Source organism: Lynx canadensis, chromosome B2 (genome assembly GCF_007474595.2).
Source record: "Lynx canadensis isolate LIC74 chromosome B2, mLynCan4.pri.v2, whole genome shotgun sequence".
NCBI lineage: Eukaryota > Metazoa > Chordata > Mammalia > Carnivora > Felidae > Lynx > Lynx canadensis.
In genome coordinates this window covers 145,217,666-145,237,595 of record NC_044307.1, presented here as the reverse complement: position 1 = coordinate 145,237,595, position 19,930 = coordinate 145,217,666, and the positions used below count along the sequence as shown (strand labels likewise).

At 52.9% G+C, this 19,930-nt stretch overlaps 1 protein-coding gene across 6 annotated transcripts in view; it reads left to right on the top strand.

Moving 5' to 3' along the window:
- Window positions 1–19,930, top strand: part of AGPAT4 (1-acylglycerol-3-phosphate O-acyltransferase 4) — a 126,606-nt gene that overhangs the window by 99,949 nt on the left and 6,727 nt on the right. For all 6 annotated transcript variants that reach the window (XM_030316741.1, XM_030316742.1, XM_030316739.1 and 3 more), the window contains 4 exons: window positions 10,071–10,232; window positions 10,734–10,887; window positions 14,228–14,330; window positions 16,826–16,901. In XM_030316741.1, coding sequence (XP_030172601.1) covers window positions 10,071–10,232; window positions 10,734–10,887; window positions 14,228–14,330; window positions 16,826–16,901 — 495 coding nt within the window. The remainder of the gene's footprint in view (window positions 1–10,070; window positions 10,233–10,733; window positions 10,888–14,227; window positions 14,331–16,825; window positions 16,902–19,930) is intronic.

Below are 19,930 nucleotides of genomic sequence, written 5' to 3'. Positions count from 1 at the left end.
ACTGGGATATTGTTCTTTAGATTGTTAACGAGCCCAGATCTGTTCTATCTGTGGCAGTGAGACAAGCCACCAAACACAGCAGCTTAAAACAGTGAACACGTATTGGCTCAGCCCGTGTGGTCTGGGATCCAGGCACAGCTCAGCTGGGGGTCCCGGCAAGGGTCTCTCGGGAGGTTGTACTCAAGCTGCCGGCCAGGGTGGTGGTCTCATCGGAAGGCTCGCCGTGCGGTGACCTGCCTCCACCCTCGTCCCTGTGTTTGTTGCCAGGCCTGCCCCCTCCCCTGGGCTTCTTCTCAGCTTTCCCCTGGACGTGGCCACTGGCTTACCCCAGGGGGAGCTGTCCCGGAGAGAGCAGGGAAAGGCCCCCGACACAGCACCCACGGCCTTTTTGTGACGAAACCCCGAAGTGGCATCATCACTTGGTCACGTCGTATCTGTCCAACGTGAGCAGATGAGTCCAGCCCACCCTCCAGGAAGTAGGGTGGGTTACAGGAGAGCTTCGATACCAGGAGGCGAGGACCACTGAGGCCAGTGTAGACCCTGCCACCACACCACGGCAGGACATCTGCTCTCAGACCTCACATAAACATAATATATGATAGCTCAGCCTGAGAACAGATCGAATTTCTGTTGTGTTTCTTCATATAGGGAGAAGTAGAAGGAGAGTAGTAGAATCATTACCCTAAGCAGAGGGCACCCTGATGTCCCTCACAAAGCTCTCAGGATGGCAATGACAGCTACTGAGGCATCTTCAAAATACTTTCCCAACAAAAGGGGACTGCGTTTCTGTAGATAATACCACTGGGCATTAGGGAGATACAAAGGGGGATCGGAAAATACAGTCCTTGCCTTCAGTGATTTTGTAACCTATCAAGAGAGGTAAGGAAGGAACTTGCATGCCTGCCACGGGACACAGGGGGTTGAAGAGGGTGACAACATAGGGCTGAGCGTGTTCCCTTGGGGCGGCAAGGTGCGGGTGGACGGTCGTGATACTCGGCGCATTTAACCACAGACCAGTCAGCCCTACAGCACTATCCTGGGGGCCTCCGTCATTCCGAGTGTCACCCCTTTGTTAGCCCTGGAGGGCCTGGGGACGAGCTGGGTTCACTGTGGTACAGGTGGGATATTGGGGGGTGAGTTTGGGTATTTGGGGCAGCTCTGTTGACCAAACTGTGGGGAGGGGTTTCAATATTTTCACAACTGATGTAACATTCTGGTGCCTACCAGCACATGGGCTGTGGGGCCCCTGGGACACAGGAGACTTCCAGAAGGTGATAGCAATGGACCAAGGCCTCAAGGGCATGATTTGAGGAGCCACAGGAGATGCAGATGAAGGGATGATCATAGAGGTGGGGAGGTGCCTAAAGGGAGACCCTGAGAGATAGGCCCCCGTCTGCCAGGCGTCACGCCCCTCTTCGCCGTCTGGGCGTGGCCAGGAGTGCGTATTAGTTTTCCCACTCATGTCACGGGCCGCCAGCTCAAGGCCACTGTGGGCTGCTTTCAGACTTACTGAGGCAAGTCAGAAAGAAGGATGTGGGCAGGCTGCTGCCATTTTGGAGGACCCATCTGGGCCGAGGTGGAGGCCTGCACGGCTCCGGGTAACACGGCCAGCAGATGTCATAAAGCCCTAGGAAATCACTCAGGGGCGAAACCAAGAACGGAACCCAAAGTGTTGGTGTCCCGATTTAATTTTGCCAAGACGTTTGTGGTCCGTAACATTGAATATGGTTCTCTCTGTGAAAGGTTGACACGTATCTGAAAACCAGCATTTCTCCATGTTTGATTACGAAAAGGAGCACTTTTGTCACTAGAGGTTTCCTGTAGGAAAAATACCAACGCACATTTGTTTAGAAAGGCTGCATGACTGTTGTTACCTATAAACCTCCGTCAACTATAACATTCCTTCAAATTGTAGGTTTCCTGGGTCTTGTGTTCAAACGTGTAAGACTTAGTAGGAAAGTGGACACTTTGAGAGATGAATCCATGCCTTCTGTGCTCAGATATCAAGAGCAATTGTTTCTTTTTCCCTGTACTTACTCCAGAACAGTTCTCTCCTGAGGGTGGCAGGGCAGACACAGATGTATAGGGAAAACAAAACAAAACAAACAAAACAAAAAACAAAACACACAGAAAAACCCGATGTCTTAGAGTCCCACAGATTGGGACTTGGAACCCTGACTCTTGCATTTACCAGTTGCACGACCTTGGGGAGGTTATCTGACTTTTCTGAACCGCAGTTAATAATTCCCATTTATGTGGTGTTGTAAGGGCTTAGTAAATATATAGGGCTTAATGGATATATGCCTCGGATTAATGAGTATAAGTAAAATACTTAGTTCAAGTGCCTTGCACAAAGTAGGCGTGCAGTAATTATTAGTTTCCTTAACCCTAATTAGTTTCCTTTCATTGAATGTTTTCATCTTACGAGAAGGAGGAAAGGGTATGGAAGACAAGAGAGAACAAAGGTTTTACGAAGTGGGCTTTGGCTGGTGCTAGACCCCCAGGCAACTGACACCTCCCCCATCCCATCATTTTTGTGCAATGCAAAGTGCGGTTGTATTCGCTCTCTCTTGGTTTCTTCATACATGGCAGTCAAGTTCCTTTTGGCCCCAGAGAGATTGGAAGTTTCTAGATGGGGAGAAACGTTTTGTTTTCCTTCTCATCAGATACACCTGCAGCTATGGTTTATCAGCTCCCTTAGGGTGGGTTTGCACCACGCTCAATGCCAGTATCACATGGCGGCGTGAGGGAAGCATGCTCACCCCCCCACCGCCCCACCCTCAGGGGCTTGATCAGCAGCCTCCATATTGCACTCGGGTACCACCCACTATACTAAGAGTGGGCAGGGGTGCCACTTTTTGCCGCTAAGTATTGACCTATCGGGCCAGGCATGCGGGATCTGGCATGACACAGATAAGGAGACCGAGAGAATAGTGATGAGGGGAGCCGGGGGGCCTCATGACTCACTGGCTAAGGACACAAGCCAGCAGCTCCGTGGAAATACAGATATGCACCTTGAGTTCTTAACTGAGTATATTCCTGGCCATGTTAGCATACACTTTATTTTTAAAAGCGTAGTGCCGAGTTCGACACACCAAGGTCTTTTTTTTATTAAACAGGATCCTCTGGCAATGTCTTTAACGAGCCAGGGTTGGATCACACCAACCGATCGTAAATCCAGACTTGTTTAAGCAGCCCTACCATGGGGCTTCCTCCCTGCTCTTCACACAGCCCTCAGCAGACCTCCCAAGCCGGTGATGGGAACCGTCTCTGACTGTGCTGGGCCCCAGTAACTGCTCCCTCTTTGGCACGCCCGTGTCCTAAGGCGCTCGGGGCCCTCCGTGCCCCCATCTTCCCTGTGCCTCTTCAATGGCTTATCAAACACCTGCTGGTGACAAGAGGTTGGCGGTATAGCTGTCCTGTTACCTTCTGCCCTTGCGGAGCGCTGGTCCCCCAGCCCCGCCCCTGGATTTCTTGTGCTCTGTCTTTCCATCTGGCCAGGCCCGGGGCCACCTGGGGCAGGACTCAGGAGGGCCATTCAGAATAGAGGATGGGAAGGGGACACACGGATCTGTGCTCAGGAAAGAGGATCAGGGCATTGCGTGGTGGGGGGGGGGGCTCCTCTCTCATCTGCTTTACAGGGAGCCCTGATCCGCTGAGCAGAGTCAAGTGTGATAAATACCCAACGCCCGAGAGTTTACTTTGTCTGCAAATGCCCTTTCCTTCCCCGCTCCGCATCTGCGCACCAGGCAAACTAAGGAGAGCTTTGGGTTTGGTAATGGCAGGGATGTAGACTGGGGAGGGGGGACAGAGGGCGGGAGGAGATGCTATGAAGAGCTTTGAGTATCGTGCTCCACCTGGATAAATGGCGCACGTTTATTTCCGGTCGAAGAGAGATGAATTCTCAGAGAGTGCTTTTGTGTCTTGTTTGTTTTGTGCATTTCCCTGTGGCTGTGACTAATTGTGGAACAGTGTTCATTTTGTTTTCAGACTCTCTGGAGATTTTTCTGGTAGTGCAAGGTCCCCAGCATTTTCTATTTTAGCATCAGAGAAGGGAGACAGCAAGAGAAGGGAATGAGGGCAAGCAGAATGAGGCCACATGTACGTTACCCCAGTTGGCACGAACGGAGTCTCACCTTTTGACGTGCACACGCGTGCGCACACGCACATACACATACACACACGCCCGGCTCATTGTTTTGAGCTCTAGTCTTATCTCCTACCTTTTATTGTAGTGAGCGACTTACATTTCAGAGACACGTTCCAGCCCCATCTCTTCCATTCTTGCACCGATCTCTTTTGCCAGAGAGCACGTGTGCTCCACTCGTTCGCAGAGTGGCACAAGTAACACAGAAGTTGGTAGCTTTCTGTTTCTCTCCTCCCACGACACTTTGAGCGTCTCAAGGCCGTGGGTAACCTTCTTCATCTCTGTGTCCCCAGCACCTGTCACAGTGCCCAGTACAAAGGAGGTATTTAACTGACGCTTGTTGCATAGACAGAACAGAATAGGGTTTTTTTCAATGTTTTTTTTAAATGTTTATTTATGTTTGAGAGCGAGAAAGACAGGGTGCGAGTGGAGGCGGGGCAGAGAGAGAGGGAGACACAGAATCGGAAGCAGGCTCCACTCTCTGAGCTGTCAGCACAGAGCCTGAGACGCGGGGCTCTAACTCACAGACCGCGAGATCATGACCCGAGCTGAAGTTGCCCTCTCAACCGACTGAGCCACCCAGGCGCCCCAACAGAACAGTCTTGATGGTAAAGTCCACACGTCAAAAAAGAGGCTGCGCCGTCGGCTGACTTTCTAGCCATCTGCAGAGATGGGGCCTCACTCACAGTCAAGAAAACATTCAAAGGGTTGAAGTGTGGATGTTTTAGCCGGCTTTCAGAGTTCCACTTAAGACACCCCAGCCAGGTATTTCATATATTTAATAGAAATACGTGACCTTGGGTGAATCCAAATGACTGACTGGTGACTGTACTGGTAAACCTCCAGGAACGCCCATGTGCTTGGAAACCGGGAAGAGATATTTATACAAACAACACATTGACCAGGGACCATCCTACTGACTAGTGTCAGTCCCTAATCGTGTTTTCGGAGCGGTCAGAGGAGGCAGGGGTGCCATGGAAAGAAAGGATGCCCTACCTGTTCCAACCGTCCTACAAACCCGGTCATCGACACTTCATAGTTTCATCTTATCAGATGAACATGGGTGGCCATGTTGGAGAAAGCCCTTAGCTAGAAAACCCTGATTCTGCTCAGCTTTCATCACAGAGGCTGTGGAGCTGAGAAAAGTCAGGCAAGAGCCACACGGTCTCAGGGTTGGAATGGACCGGATCTCGGTGTATCTTCAAAGCAGTTCTTTCTGGCACCACACGGTGTCTGCACAGGGGTCGACCAGTTGGCTGGAGGTGCTGAAGGGGTTTGTGGGGTTGGCTGCTTCTCTGAGCTATTGGGTGGTCCCAACTAGGTTATGGGCCGATTGATTAGATTATTGGGCAGCTGTAGTAAGATGGTTCTCTCTCACACGCACACATTCTGACACAACACTCTCTATATACACACACACTCTCTCTTTCACACACACACACACAATCACTCTCATACACACACCCTTTTTCTCACACACACACATATAGATACATACTTTCACACATACTCTCTCTCTACACACACCCTCTCTCTCTCTCTCTCACACACACACTCAAAAGTTTCATAAACTGCAGAACGCGATATCACGTCAGCGACTCCCCACAGCTACTAGAAACGGCCAGGTCCTTGCCGTTGTGGATTCCTCATAGGAAGTTGCGCTTCCTATGAACGTTTTTGATTTTCCAGATATGCTAGTGTCTAGAGGGGCCTGTGGTAAATCTAACTCCTCTGTAAATCCTCTCAGGTCTACCCTCAAAATAAACCCAGAGTCAACAAAATTGGTATTGTTTTCATACAGTGTCTTTCCTGAAGACGTTACCGTCCACACACAGAAGCCCTTGCGTGGCCTGGGAGGGTCATGATAGTGATGGCACATTGAGTTTCCGGGAGGACCGTAAGCACACTGAGGAGAAAGTTTCTAGTCTCTTGGTCTGAAATGAGCGAAGCTGGGTAAATCTCTTCGCACACTGCCTCTCAGGGAGCCCTGTAATAACCGCAGCCTTCCGCTATTACCATATGCTGAAGCATGGTTTCAGAAATGGGGGGAATAAAAAAGGACGTTTCGCCACTGTGCTTACTCTGTGGCGATAATAACAGCTATACGTTATTGAACACCCGTGGTCAGGTTCTCAACTCGGCACTTTTGTGTCTGCTTCCATGTGGTATTCAATCTTTACAACAGCACGTCGCGATAAGTATGACTTTCCTCAGAAGGCGGCTGGGAATACTGAGGCTCGGGAAGGTTGAGTATCTGGACCAAAGTCACACGGCCGAGCCGTGGTAGAGCCTGGCCGAAACCAGGACTGATGTCAACGCTTTCCAAATCCTGTTATCCTTGCCAAGGAAAGGAAATCAAATAAAGTTGCTTTGATTTGAAAGGCAAAAGTTTCTACCTTAATATTTTAAAACAGTTCTTCTATCAGGTAAACATAGTCAGCATCAAGGCCTAGGCCTAATGATAACATCCAGAACTTGAAGGCTGAAAGATGTATTAATTCCCCATAAAAACAGAAATACCTCCTCTGTCCCTTTTGATCATCACCAAACGGGCTGCTTTGATCCAGTCTCACTTAAGTGGTTGAAATGTGCCGATGTCAAGAACTTCCCAAAATGGTAGTTGTTATTAACACTGCAACATATTTTGTTGGTGAAAGAAAACAGGAAAATATAATAAAATAATAAAATTGGGGGGGCGCCTGGTGGCTCAGTTGGTTAAGCATCTGACTCTTGGGATTCAGCTCAGGTCATGATCTCATGATTTGTGGGTCCAAGTCCCATGTTGGGCTCTGCACTGACAGCTCAGAGCCTGCTTGGGATTCTCTCTCCCTCTCTCTCTCTGCCCCTCCCCTGCTCTCTTTCGCTCTCAAAATAAAAAAAAAAAAATCACTTCTGATTTGACCACCTGGCTCTAGCTACTGTTATTTTTTACTGTTTTACTTTTTTCATGGAGTCATAATCAGGCTATAGACTCAGCTTTCATTCCAGACCTTTGAAAAATTTGGTATTATATAATCATTTCCCCAGCTATTAAATTATCTGTAGAAAACAAGTTTTAGTGGCTCCAAATGAAAGGTTGGCAGACTTTGTAATTGGAGGGACAGTGAATATTTTAGGCTTTATGGACCACGTTGCCTCTGTCACAGCTATTCAACTCAGCCGTCGCAGTGTGAAGGAAGCCATAGCGGTGCGTACCCAAAGGAGAGTGGTTGTGTCCCAATAAAACTTTATTTATAAAAGCATGTGGTGGAGCCGCTTTGGCCCACGGGCTACAGTAACTGCTCTGTACTATCATATTATGCACTGTATATACAGTCTGCCATATATACCAGAATTCATCGAGCCCTTCTAGTGTGGGGCGCTTAGATGGTTCGCGGTGTTCTAACACAGTAGGACAGTGATGGACATATAGACTCTTGAGCTCCCCTCTTTGGTCTACACATAGATCCTACATCACTGTCAAAGTTCATTGCCTTTTAGCAGTAGGTTACCAAAGGCCCACTTGCGTCTGGTGGGATAGAACCATTAATAGGAAATGCCCCTGAGAGTACTTTCCCCGCCAGACAGCCGTTGTGATTGACAGCATGGGGCCACTCACCTTCCTAGCCCCAGTGGTTGCTACCTTATAGAACATGATCCCCTTCTCCGTTATAGAACAGATCATGTTTTAGAATCCCTTCACGTTGACACAAGGTATTTTGGGGATGAGTTCAAGGATACGTAATTTTTGTAAGCAGTCTTAACCTACCAAGAAGGTAAGTTTAGTTCATCGGGGAGGATTTTCTCTCTTGTTTCCATCTCACAGGCTGTGAGTAGGGAGGTAACAGGAAACAGAGAGCATGAGAACATCCCTGTCAATAGGAGGAGGCTGAGGGAAGGGAGGCAGGGCCTCCCACGACCTGAAAGCTGGCAGTGGACAGACCCGGTGGACTGTTAAATGGCTCCTGTGGGCAGAGTGATGATCCCCAAGGCCATTTGCTTTTGCGTTCTGAGTGACAGGCACTTCCTTCTCAGTCCTAGTGCGAGAGAGCGCAAGTCAGGATAATTCGTTCACGCTTTTAGGATTTAAAGCAACCCCATGTTGAAAAGAAAAAAAAGCTGACCATAGGAAAGATTCTCACCAGTAATGTGATTGATGCTCTGTCACAGGCCCTCGACAGCTGGAGATGTACGGAAACCCTGACCCAGGGGCTTTGGCCTTGGAGACATTCTGCCGCCTCAGAGGAGAGCAGGGCTGTAGCCAGATGCCTCTTGGGCTGGCCCAGCGGCCCCAGTGGCCTCAGCATTTCTAGGCTGTTGTCTCAGGGCCACAACATGATGGTCAAAGCCGTGATACACTTGGCAACCGTGTTCACGGCAGAAAAAGAGCCGGGCCTCCTGGCCATCTCTCTTTTTGTCATGGAGCAAAAGCTTCCAGAAGCCCCAGAACATGGGCACCATGACCTCTGAGCCGCCTTGCCAGAACTGGGTCAGTGCCCACACTAAGCTGAGGGATGCAGGAGGGGACACCAGGCTGGTATAGGCGGTTAGCAATGTGACTCTGGGCTAGCTACTTCACATCTCTGAGCCTCAGTTTGATTATCTATAAAATGGGGCTATTTCTCTTGATTTCACATTGAATAGAATTTATATAAGTGCACAGCCCATGCCTGGCACACAGCGGTCCCCCCTCCCCGCCGCCCACGTACAGCGGGTTCTCTGACCCAGCAGGACCGGCCTCTTAGGTCCTCGGGGGACAGGCCCCAGGTCTTATGGCTTGGTTCTCTTTGAGATAACTTGCATGTTGGGTTTGTGAGAATAACAAAAGCAAAACCCATCAAAACATAGAGACACTGAACCTGAACGGTGTCTGTGCTTTGTCTTCCCCACCGTGGGGCAAGATGTTTGTTGTTGCTTTAACATAATGGGGGCAAGTGGCTGTTTTTTGCCGCTCTCCAGTCTGCACAGGTGTGTAAGAGGATACGTATTGGCTGATTGGTCTTCACCGAGCTGCAGCTGTGTGGTTGCTGGGCACGTGACAAGTCTCGTAGGCTCAGGGCATAAGTAGACAGTCGTCAGTCCGTATGGCTGCCCGACTGTCCGCATCACTGCCTCAGCCTCCCATGCCGTTCATCAACGACGGCTATCTCGAAGAGTATCTTGGCCAATTCCAAAATTAAGGGTGAAAAATATAGAGCCCAACCCACTAGATGTAAGGCAGTTTTGGGTCTCCCCTCATCCCCCTGGACCCCTGGTCTTCCCCAGGCCAGCACAGGCCTTGTAGACTGGCATAGCCCATTCGGGGCCTTGGCCGAGTGGCCTCAGGGGCCCGCCGGTTGGTGGGCCAAGCCCTTGCGTCTTGAGCCAGCCTCAGGCAGCCGCGGGGGGATGTCCCGACCCCACTGCCAGCCTTAGAGATGAGCCAGCGAGGGGATGGGTGGGGAGCCCCCAACACGATCTGGTGAGCTACGCTCAACTCCAGGCTCCCCCATTTTGCAGCTCTACGATGCAGAGAACCGCCCCCACCCCCACCCCATTTCCTAGTCTGCGAAAGGAGATCGTGTCTGCCCTGCCCGCACAGCCAAGTTTGCCTGAGGACTGAGTGAGACCTACAGAAAGGGTTTGGTGTCACAACTGCATGGCCAGCTTGGAAAATGAGCTGAGCATCGATGACCCTTAAATGTCCCTGGCTGTTCCAGACGCTGCCCAGATGCCTGCGCACCCCCGCGAAGAACCCCCGCTCCTCCCCGCCCCGCAGACTTAGCACAAACTTGGCCTCGAGTTAACTGGTGCGGAGGCTCCGGCTTCATTGTGCTGTGGGACCGTCCCCTTAGGCCTTCGGAGAGCGCGTCCTCTCCACTTTTTCTAGTAGCGTCTCCAACAGCCGTGGGAGAGGCCCCGCAAATGCCCCTGGCGGACTCCTGGGCCCCCTCCTCTGTTCCAGGGCTCCAAAGTCCTGGCCAAGAAGGAGCTGGCCTACGTCCCGATCATCGGCTGGATGTGGTACTTCACCGAGATGGTCTTCTGCACACGCAAGTGGGAGCAAGACCGCAAGACCGTCTCGCAGAGCCTGCTGCACCTCCGGGATTACCCCGAGAAGTACTTTGTACGTGAGATCCCCCCACCCGCCACCCCCCGACCCCTGACCCCCGACCCCGAGCGGCCACGCCCCCCGGTGCCACGCCCCCCGGTGCTCTGAGCGCCTGACACGCCTCGCTCCTGCCAACTGCCCCGCTGGCCTCCCCACGGTCGCACACTTGTCCTTCCCTCTGAACTGACTGGTGCAGAAATAAATCCTCAGGACACTCTTGTCACACACACTCGGGACACTCTTGTCACACGCACATTCACTCCTCTACTATCCTCAGGGTAAACCTTGGTCTCCAAAGCTCAGAGACAGGAAGGCCACCTCTGCGCCCCACCTGAGGCCGGGGGCCACGCAGCCGCCGGGCTGTCCCCACTCTGGCCGTTCCCTAGGGCTCCTGGGGGACCGTGTGTGACCGAGGCGTGTGACCGGGGGCACCACGTGACTCTGAGAATGAGCGTGACCGGGGGCCCTGTGTGTGAGACCGGCAGCTGTGTGTGACCGTCGCCCTGTCCTTTCCAGTTCCTGATTCACTGCGAGGGCACTCGCTTCACGGAGAAGAAGCACCAGATCAGCATGCAGGTGGCCCGAGCCAAGGGGCTGCCCAGCCTCAAGTACCACCTGCTGCCACGCACCAAAGGCTTCGCCGTCACCGTGAGGAGTTTGAGAAATGTAGGTAAGGAAGATCCCAGAATCCCCTGCAGCAAGGAGACCGAGCCCCAGCACCCGATCTGAATGGCTGTCCCCTGGCAGCGGGCCCCAGCTGATGGCGGCCGGTCGCTGGGAGGGCAAACGGGGGACAAAGGATGGCTTGCCAGGATCCAGGCCAATGCTCGCTCTCCCCCCCCCCCCCCGCCTGTCTCTCTCTCTCTCTCTCTCTATCTTTCTCTCTCTCTCTCTCTCTCTCTCTCTCTCTCACACAGACACACACACACACACACACACACACACAGGCACGCACACGCGCACGAACTCTACGCGAACACCGCCCCCTCCTGCTCAGCACCGGGACTGCAGGGCTGTGCTGACCTTGTGGATTCCCGGGTCCTCACCTGGGGTCAGCCTGGCCCCACGCCTGCTTGGCCCAGGTTTTTGTTGTCATTTTGCTTTGTGTGGCATTTCTTGCCCATCTGGTGGCACCAGCTGCCTCCAGCTGATGAACCCTGTGACCTTGCCATCTGTGCCCGCTGACCCCGAGTTGGGAGCATTTGTTTTCCAGCGTCCGGTCATGACTCCGTCTCATCTTAAATCCCCGGGCAGCCAGCCCCCTCCCAGAGGTTCACCCCCTTCCTCGTCTGTCCTGAGCGAGGCTGGTGACCCTCGTGGCCCCACGTCCCCCGGGGCCAGGCGCCGCCCTGGCCGGAGTCCGGCAGCCGGTCCAACAGCTTCTGTCCGCACACGGTCTTCTTTGTTTAGGCCCCCAGGTCTCGTCTCCCTCTTGGGAGCACAGGGATCTGAGTGTCCGGCGAGGGGTCTCCTGCGGCGCTGCCCGCGCCCGGGGTCGCGCGTAAACCCGCCCAGGCCCCCTGCGGACCCGCCCGAGCCGGGCCCCAACCTGCGGGGCAGCCAGTCCTCGGGTGGGGGGGCCCTATCCCCGCCCCGCGGCCGCCCCCTCCCTTGCTCCAGGCCCGGCCCCACCCCCTGGTCCCCTCGCGGTCGCAAGGCTGACCCGGGGTTTCCTCCCGCCCAGACACCAGCGCGTCAGTCCGGGCTGGCTCGCGGGGAGGGGGGAGAAAGGAGAGCCCGGGCAGCCGCTCGCAGATCCCAGGCCGCGCACCGAGGGCCCCCCCCACCCCCGGTCCGCCTGCAGAACTGCCCGGAGACCAGACCCCGTCACTGAGCTCCCCGCTGCCCCCGGGGCCGAGGTCGCCCGCCCGGTTCCTGGTCCCTCCCTCGACCTCCCAAGACACCAGCTGCTGGCGTCCTGCATCGCCCCGGGGAGTCGGGGGCAGACCTGAGACCCAGCCCTGAGTGCCGGGGCGGCGGGGGTGGGGAGGGCTTTCGCGCGCGCCGTGGGGCCCCGGGCGCATCACCTCGCAAAGCTTCTTGGAGTCGCGAGGGTTAAGTGAGAAAACGGGTAGAGGACTCGGCACCGGGCCTGGCCCGCACTGAACGTTTACTCAGCGCTCGCCCCGCTCGCCTCACCTTCGCCCCCTGGTGGGGGCGCCCAGCTCCGGCGTCGGGTGTTCCCCGCGGGGTTCCGGCGCCGCGCCCAGACGGACCCCCTGGCTGAGCTTGGCCTGCAGGCCGCCCCGCCCCTCCCCCCACCCCGGAATGAGCGCCAGCGCGCGCAGGGCCCTCGTCATCTGTCCCGTGCGCAGGCTCGTCACGCGTGGCGCGGCCAGCGTGTGCTTGCCAGATCCAGCGACGCAACCCTTTGTTTACTTCCAGTTTCCAGGTGGGGAAGTTGGGGCTTACAGAGAATTTAAGGAACTTTTTCCAAACGGCTCCACTCGTCCACAGAGGCTGGGGCTCAAGGGCTTCGCAGGCAGATGGGTTTCCTGCCGGGCCGTTGTGTCCCTTCAAGACGCTTCTCTTGGGGTTACTCCTCTGGAAACGAAGAGAACTGTGCAAGTCATTAGTTTTCAGGCTGTCCTCTGGGGACCCCCTGGCGCTCCCCCTGTCCTTAATTAACCACAGCCACCCCACTTGCGTGTAGGAGCCAGTCTGAAGGAAGGAGGCTGAGGCCGCTGAACTCCATGAGCCACACGAGCCCTTCTTGCTCCCAGACCCGGTGACCCCACAGCCACACGCGGTGCAGCCCGAATGCCTGTAACCATAATGCCTCCACCAGCCTCACTCGCCCCTGGAGAGCCACACCTTTCCCCACCGGAGTGACAGGATGGGGCAAAGGTCTGGGTTGCTGGGGGGTGGGGGGCCACCCCCCGGGCACTCCTGCGAGCCGGCCCCAGGGCCCCTCTCTCCTCAGCAAAGACCAGCTCCAGCTGCCACAGCGCCCCACGCAGACCCCACTGGCGGGCAGGCAGCAGGTCGAAGCTAATGGACAGTGCTTTTCGGACCGGGTTTTGAATGCTGGTTCTTCACGTTCCCAACTAGAACCGAGACATCCCGCCATCCTCCTGCCCACTTTATGAAGAGTAGCCGTACACATGCCAGGATCTCGGTACCGTATCAGGCGCAGTGTCTCCCCGGCACAGTGCGCCAAGCCCTGCGGACAGGGGTGACTTTCGCCAGCTCAGCAGGCGTGGGAGGAGGGCATCGTGGGTCCCATTCTCCAGGGGAGCTAGGCTCCGGGAGGCTGGGCGGCCTGTCCGAGAAAAGATCCCGCAGGCGCCAGCCTGACTCCACAACTCCTGTTCCTTCCGCTGCCCGGTCCTGTCGTCCTGACGCCACAGGAATGGCATCTGTCTCCCCTCCGTATTTCCCTCTCCACGGCTGATCCCTCGCTGTTCCCTCGGGCATTCTGCATCCCTCCCCGCCTCCCCCCAGTAAGCTGCAACAGTGAATTCTGACAGCAAGCTGCGGGGTTAACTCACCACCTGGGAGACACATTGAAACCACACGTTCTTCTTTGTTTCTCTGTCATGTTTCAGCCGACTCTAGTTCAATTCCTTAAGAGGTTCCCCACATCCACTTCTAGCTTCGTAGCTATCTTATTTTTCTAGGGGAGAAACGCTGGTAAAATGGTTACACTGCCATCAACTTAAGACATGTCCTTAGTATGCGTTAGATTCGTTGACCTTATTATTGGTATTTGTCGGAATATGGGTCCTTGTTGTAGTACGTCTAGAAGGGACATCGCAGTATTGCTTTCAACTGATCTGACCTCAGTAATAACTCTGTTCTCAGCTACTAAGTTAGTGTGCTTTCTGATTACAGAAAGTGATGTGTGTTCAGTGAAGGCATTTGGATGATATAGAAAAGCATGAAGAGGAACCCAGTAATCCCACCATCCTGAGACACCCAGTTAGCAGATTTCAGTATTGTTTTCCAATGTGTGTATCTATGGGTTCACACGCTATATACTGCTTTGTATTTGTTTTATTTTTTTATAGTTTCAGCTGTATATGACTGTACACTCAATTTCAGAAATAATGAAAATCCAACACTGTTGGGGGTCCTAAACGGGAAGAAATATCATGCAGATTTATACGTCAGGTAAGTGGGTTCCATTTTCTTTCCAAAAAAGAGAGCGCCCATCAAAGTAAATAAATCCCAAATGGCCGGCCAACCTCTTTCCGGAGAAATCTGTTTAATATTTTCTTGTCTCTAATCTGTACTGAAACGGACCCATTCACTACCTGTATTAGTATTAGAAACTCAAGACGCAGGCCACTCATGGGAATAATCAGGGGAGGCCTCGTTTCTTCTCAGCTACTTTCTGATTCTCTCTGACCAGTTCATACTCATCACAGAGCTCAGGCTGGCCAGACGGAAGCCTAGTCATTTTATAGTCGTTTTGAGATTGAGTATGAAGAGATTATTTCATTGACCCCTTTTCCTGGAGGATGTATCTGCTGCACACAGATGTCCGCAGATAAGAGGGTGTGTAATTTATAAGGAGGTCTAGAAACAAATGGAGACCATTTTAGCAGTATCTTACTTATGTGTTAGATTCCACGCTGTTACGATTTTATTGAAAACACTTCACAAGATTTTAGACAAGCTAGTTCTCTTTGCCCATTTATCAACTGACAGAATGGATCTCACCCTGGTCGTCTGCAATGTTGAGATTAATGGGAAACAGTTGAAAGACACTGCAGATGGTAAAACACAACAGTGCACACACATGAAACCCCATGTGACCCGGTAGAGGGATCGCGCTGGTTTCTCATGCAGTAGGTGGTCTGCCCAGAAGGCGAACCAAGGTGCTCAGACATGCCCACTGCTGGAGAGCTAGCCAAGTGTTCTATAGCCTTCTGATTATTTTTTTAAATAATTAGACCTTACAGATGCTAAAGTCAACACAGGATGCAAATTCGGTGGCTGATCATCACCACGAGGCTTCAAGAAAAAGCTCAAACCTTCCAGGACTGACAGCCTGGATTAAATAGCTTTCTAGCTGGAAATGACTTCGGCTCCCCCTTACAAAGAGGAGGGAGCGTCATACTACTGTTTTCTAAGGCCACAGCCAACATTCTGGCTTATCACTCAGTTTAAGGCAGACGAGGGTAGGAAATGCAACCTTCCCAAGGGAGGCCTCCTTCCAGAAGTAAAGGAGGCTTTGTCCCCTGAACTCTATCACCTAGCAGAAGCGCCACTGACAGCTGGGCCCCTGCTATTTGGGGAAACTTCGCCCACCATGCAAGATTATTGCACCTCTACTAGGCCACCTCTCGGGTAACTGCACCTCTCTGGAGCACATGTAGGGATGACGGCTGTAAATGCGATACCCAGCAGGCCCACAGAAGTTGGTACACCCTCACGGCTTCCGAGGAAGACCGTGCCACTCCTCGTGGTGCAGGGGCCCTTTCAAAATGAGAGAGGCTTTCTTGTGTTTTACCGCAATACAAAGTGTTCAAAAAGCAAGGTGGAGAATGTCAAAGAAGTTACTGAAAAGAGCAAAACTGCCTTAAACTCCTACTATTCGAATAAGTAGTATGCAGGCTTTCTAACCTTTTTCAAGAAACACATTGAGAGATCCGGTTTCCAAACCAGGGTGAGCCAGTAAGAGCGCAGGAGTAGGGTATTGGTGGGAGTATTTGCAGGGGCCTACCGGGTGATTCCTCACCCTGAACAATACTGCCTCTGTTACAAGACGAAATCGCACGTTCTCGTAACGGGCTATAGTGTGACGGATAAGTTCTAAAGATGTATCTTCGTGCGAAGATAGTCCAAAGCCGGAGAGAGGACCCAGTCCACCCATGGCAGTCATGAGGGATGTAGAATTTTACATGGATAAAATCAGGTGTGAATAAATACGGCTGGGCATCACAAAAGCCAGCAACCTGGGAACACACAGAAATGTATGTACAATAGGAGACAGGGTCCAGTGACTTCCCCTTGCTCACTGGGGCTGTTGGCAAGTGGCTGAGCCCCCAGCCCATGCCAGCACCAGCCCAGAGCCACCCTGGGATCTCCTCCACCTCTGGTGAGCCAAGAGCCCCGGGGCCTGGCCAGGATCCCCTGTCTCTCCCATCCTGCGGGGAACAGGAGTTGCCCAACATACAGGTCCTTCTGTTTGTCGAAATCCTTACATCAGGATCCACCTCTAACCTGTCTAAGAGGTCAAAGGAATCATTTGATGGGAGACACTTCACCACCGTGTTTAGTCATTACCTCGCTGGCAGAAGTATTAGCAGATTACCACCTACACGTAGATTCTCTGCATATACATTGGATTCTAACATGTGGGAACGGAGGCGGTTCTGCCCTCTCTTGGAGAAGCAAACAGCCGGTCTTGGGAGCCTTTCCATGAGGTAGGGAGGGAGGACGGAGAGAGGCAGGTGTCTGAGTCCCTGAACCTGCCGTTGGCCACTCCTTCGTGGACTATGATTACAACTGGGCCTGTATCAACTGAATTGCGCTTCTCACAGCCACGTGATCGGGTTACCTAAACAGAAGCCCAGAGAGGTGGAGCACTGTTACTCTGAAACCGTGGTGGGGGCATCTGGCGTCGGCCTCCCCGCTGCTAGCTGCTCTCTGCTTTGCAGGCGGATTCCTTTAGAAGAAGTCCCAGAAGACGAGGATGAGTGTTCAGCCTGGCTGCACAAACTCTACCAGGAGAAGGTCAGTGCCGCGGGTGCTTCTGTGGGACCCAACGACCCCCGTTTCGAGTTGCGGCTGTGGGCGCGCCGTGGGGGCCTCTGGGAGCTGACGGTGGCGAGACCCCACTGCCTAGTTAGCAGCCGCCCTGGGGCTGACGCTCTGTTCAACAGTGGGGAAAAGAATATAGCAAAATATGTGTCAAAGGGGCTTCACAGGAAGAATGATGGGTGTAGTGGACAGAAGAGGAAGTGACGGCCCCAACAGCCGGTGTCTGGAACTCGGGGGTGGAATGTTCTTTCAGTAACGCATACGATCCCGCTGGCTTCCAGACCTGCAGCGTGGCTGCCTGTGTGGTCTCAAAACCACCAGCATCGGCATTGCGAGGACCCGCTTTGCTGGTCTGATCTGGTGCAGTGCCCCCCTGCCTCCTGTCTGTTCCAGCCCCTCAGCTCCCCCCGCGTCCCCGTCACCACCACACACACCGTCTTTGCTTCCTCTGGGCAGGACCTTACCTTCCGTTGGCTTCTCTCTTCAAAGACCTGCTCAGGGCAGAGGCAGGCTAATTATCATTGTCCCAACTGCCTGATCTTATGAAGGAGAAAAGGCTAGCTTCCACCTATGAGGAAGGCGTCCTTATGACCAAGCCTCACTGCCCATAAAGACTTATTTCTGATTCATCGTACGTTTTAAGGGCAAACCAGCTTATTACCTAGAATCGAGCTCAATAAGCAGGATACTGATTTCCTGTTGCCAAACTCCATAAATACAGACTGCCCATCCCTGCCCCATCCCTCTAGAGATAATTGCCCAGAACTCTATGGGCTGTCCCCTACAGTGGGGTAGGAATTTTAATCCTGCCTTTGCCAATGTGCTTTGGCCCCAAAGCCTTCCCAGTTACTACCATCAGATTAAGTAGAGGCTCCATTTTGGGGATCAAGATCCTCATACTGTCTTAGCTAGAAGTCGCTCCTGCGTTCCCAAGGAAGTGATTTTCCGATGGTGCCTTTAAAAGCGCATTCACGGAACTTGCTTCGTGTCTTTTCTGGACGAGTAATAGGGATGGGCACCCAGTTTCCTCTTACAAATAGTCAACAGTAAACACCTGTCACAGAGTGTGAGCCATGCATCTTCCTCAGCCTCAGAGATTTATGCAGTGGGTCTGAGGAGCCCTGGAAACGTGTATTTCTAGAAGGCCGCCTCTGACACGCGGCCTGCAGACCCGCCCTTGGAAACGCACTGCAGATGCTTTTTAGCAAGATTCCCAGTTATCACGCTTCCGTGCTGCCACGGGCCCAGGCCCGACAGAAACACACAAACAACACAAACTCTTTTCCTCTGGTTTCATGCACGAGGCAGCATTTTCCTTGTGCGGTTTTCTGGTTTAGTCATTTAGGCAGTATAAAAAAATGTCACTATTAGCAAGAAGAAAAACGTGCTAAGCAAAAGCCTAAGAAATGAATCGCTTTGTAAAGAACCACACAAATCTAACAAGCGCAGGACCCAAAACTCACCAAAGCAAAGGAGGTTTTTCTCCTTCGGCCCTTTCTCTCCTGTGTTCGGGCGCGAGAGCCGCGGCCGTCGTGTGAACCGAGCCACTTGGGTGTTTGGTGGAGAGGCGCCTTTCCTTCTTGCCGACCTCTCTCGGGAAGGTTTTCTCTAAACTATGTATGCATTAGAAATGATAGCGTTCAGTTTGGAGAGGATTCTTGAAACGATCATCTGGCTCCGAGCTCTTAGGCTAGTGATGAGGGTATTAAGGTCCAGGGAATGACATCATTTGTCCATCTTCGCAGCTCACTAATAAAGCCGGGTTCCCGAGGCCAAGTTCTTCCTTTCTATGGAGGGCTGTGTCTGCCGGCGAGCAGACCTTTGAGGCGGGCCTTTTCCCTGGAGGGAACACCGCTGGGCAGTAAGTGCAAGGGTCAGCGGTGCCTCCAAGACGAGATGTGACCGGATGGCAGGGAACGATGGCATCCTTTCATTTCTGTCAGCCCTGTTTCCTCAGGAGCCTAGCTGGGTCTGGGGCTTTCTTTACGTACCAGAAATCTCGGTGCCCCACCACGCTTGTCAGAGTGGGGCTCTGTTTTAATCGTCATCTTTCAGATGTATGGTGTTGAAAGACAATTCTGTTGACTTTGAGCTTGGGACTTTAAGGCAGTAATTCTCAGGCTTTTGATGTCACAGACAAGTAAAGTGGCTGTCAGTGTGGGACAGGGTGGTGGCAGCCACACAGGGATGTGCTGACACTTTCTTCTGCTCCAGCAGAGACACAAAAGGAAACCCACTAGGGACGCCTGGGTGGCTTAGTCGGTTAAGTGTCCGACTCTTGATTTTGGCTCAAGCCATGATCTCATGGTTTGTGGGTTTGAGCCCCGCGTCGGGCTCAAGGCCGATGGTGCAGACGGAGCCTGCTTGGGATTCTGTGTCTCCCCCTCCCCTCTCAAAATAGATGGATAGATAGATGATAGATAGATAGATAGAAACCCATTAGCTACGACTGCCATTTTAACACCCTAAAATAGAAAGAGCATCATCTCTGAAGCCCGGGCCATCCTTTAAGTGGAACAAATTTGGCATTTCGGAAATGCACAATGTTGATCACTTGTCAGCATTCAGGACTGCTGCCGGCTGCAGGGTGTGGGCTTTGAGAAACCAGGCACGCCCTCAGGTGACCCCTCTGGGGACAACAGCAGCTCCCAAATCACCTTCCCCGGAGCCATGATGGTTCCTCTGTCATGTGGCTTAAACAAATTCTAATTTTTCATTTCTTTTTTAAAAAAAATGTTTTAATGTTTATTTAGTTTTGGAGGAGAGAGAGACAGAGTGTGAGTGGCGGGGGAGGGGGGGGCAGTGTTACACAGAGAGAGAGGGAGACACAGAATCTGAAGCAGGTTCCAGGCTCCGAGCCGTCAGCACAGAGCCCGACACGGGGCTTGAACCCAAAAACCGCGAGATCGTGACCTGAGCCGAAGTCGGACGCTCAACCCACTGAGCCACCCAGGCACCCCGCTAACTTTTCATTTGTGACTTAAAGTACTCAGTTCCCTGGC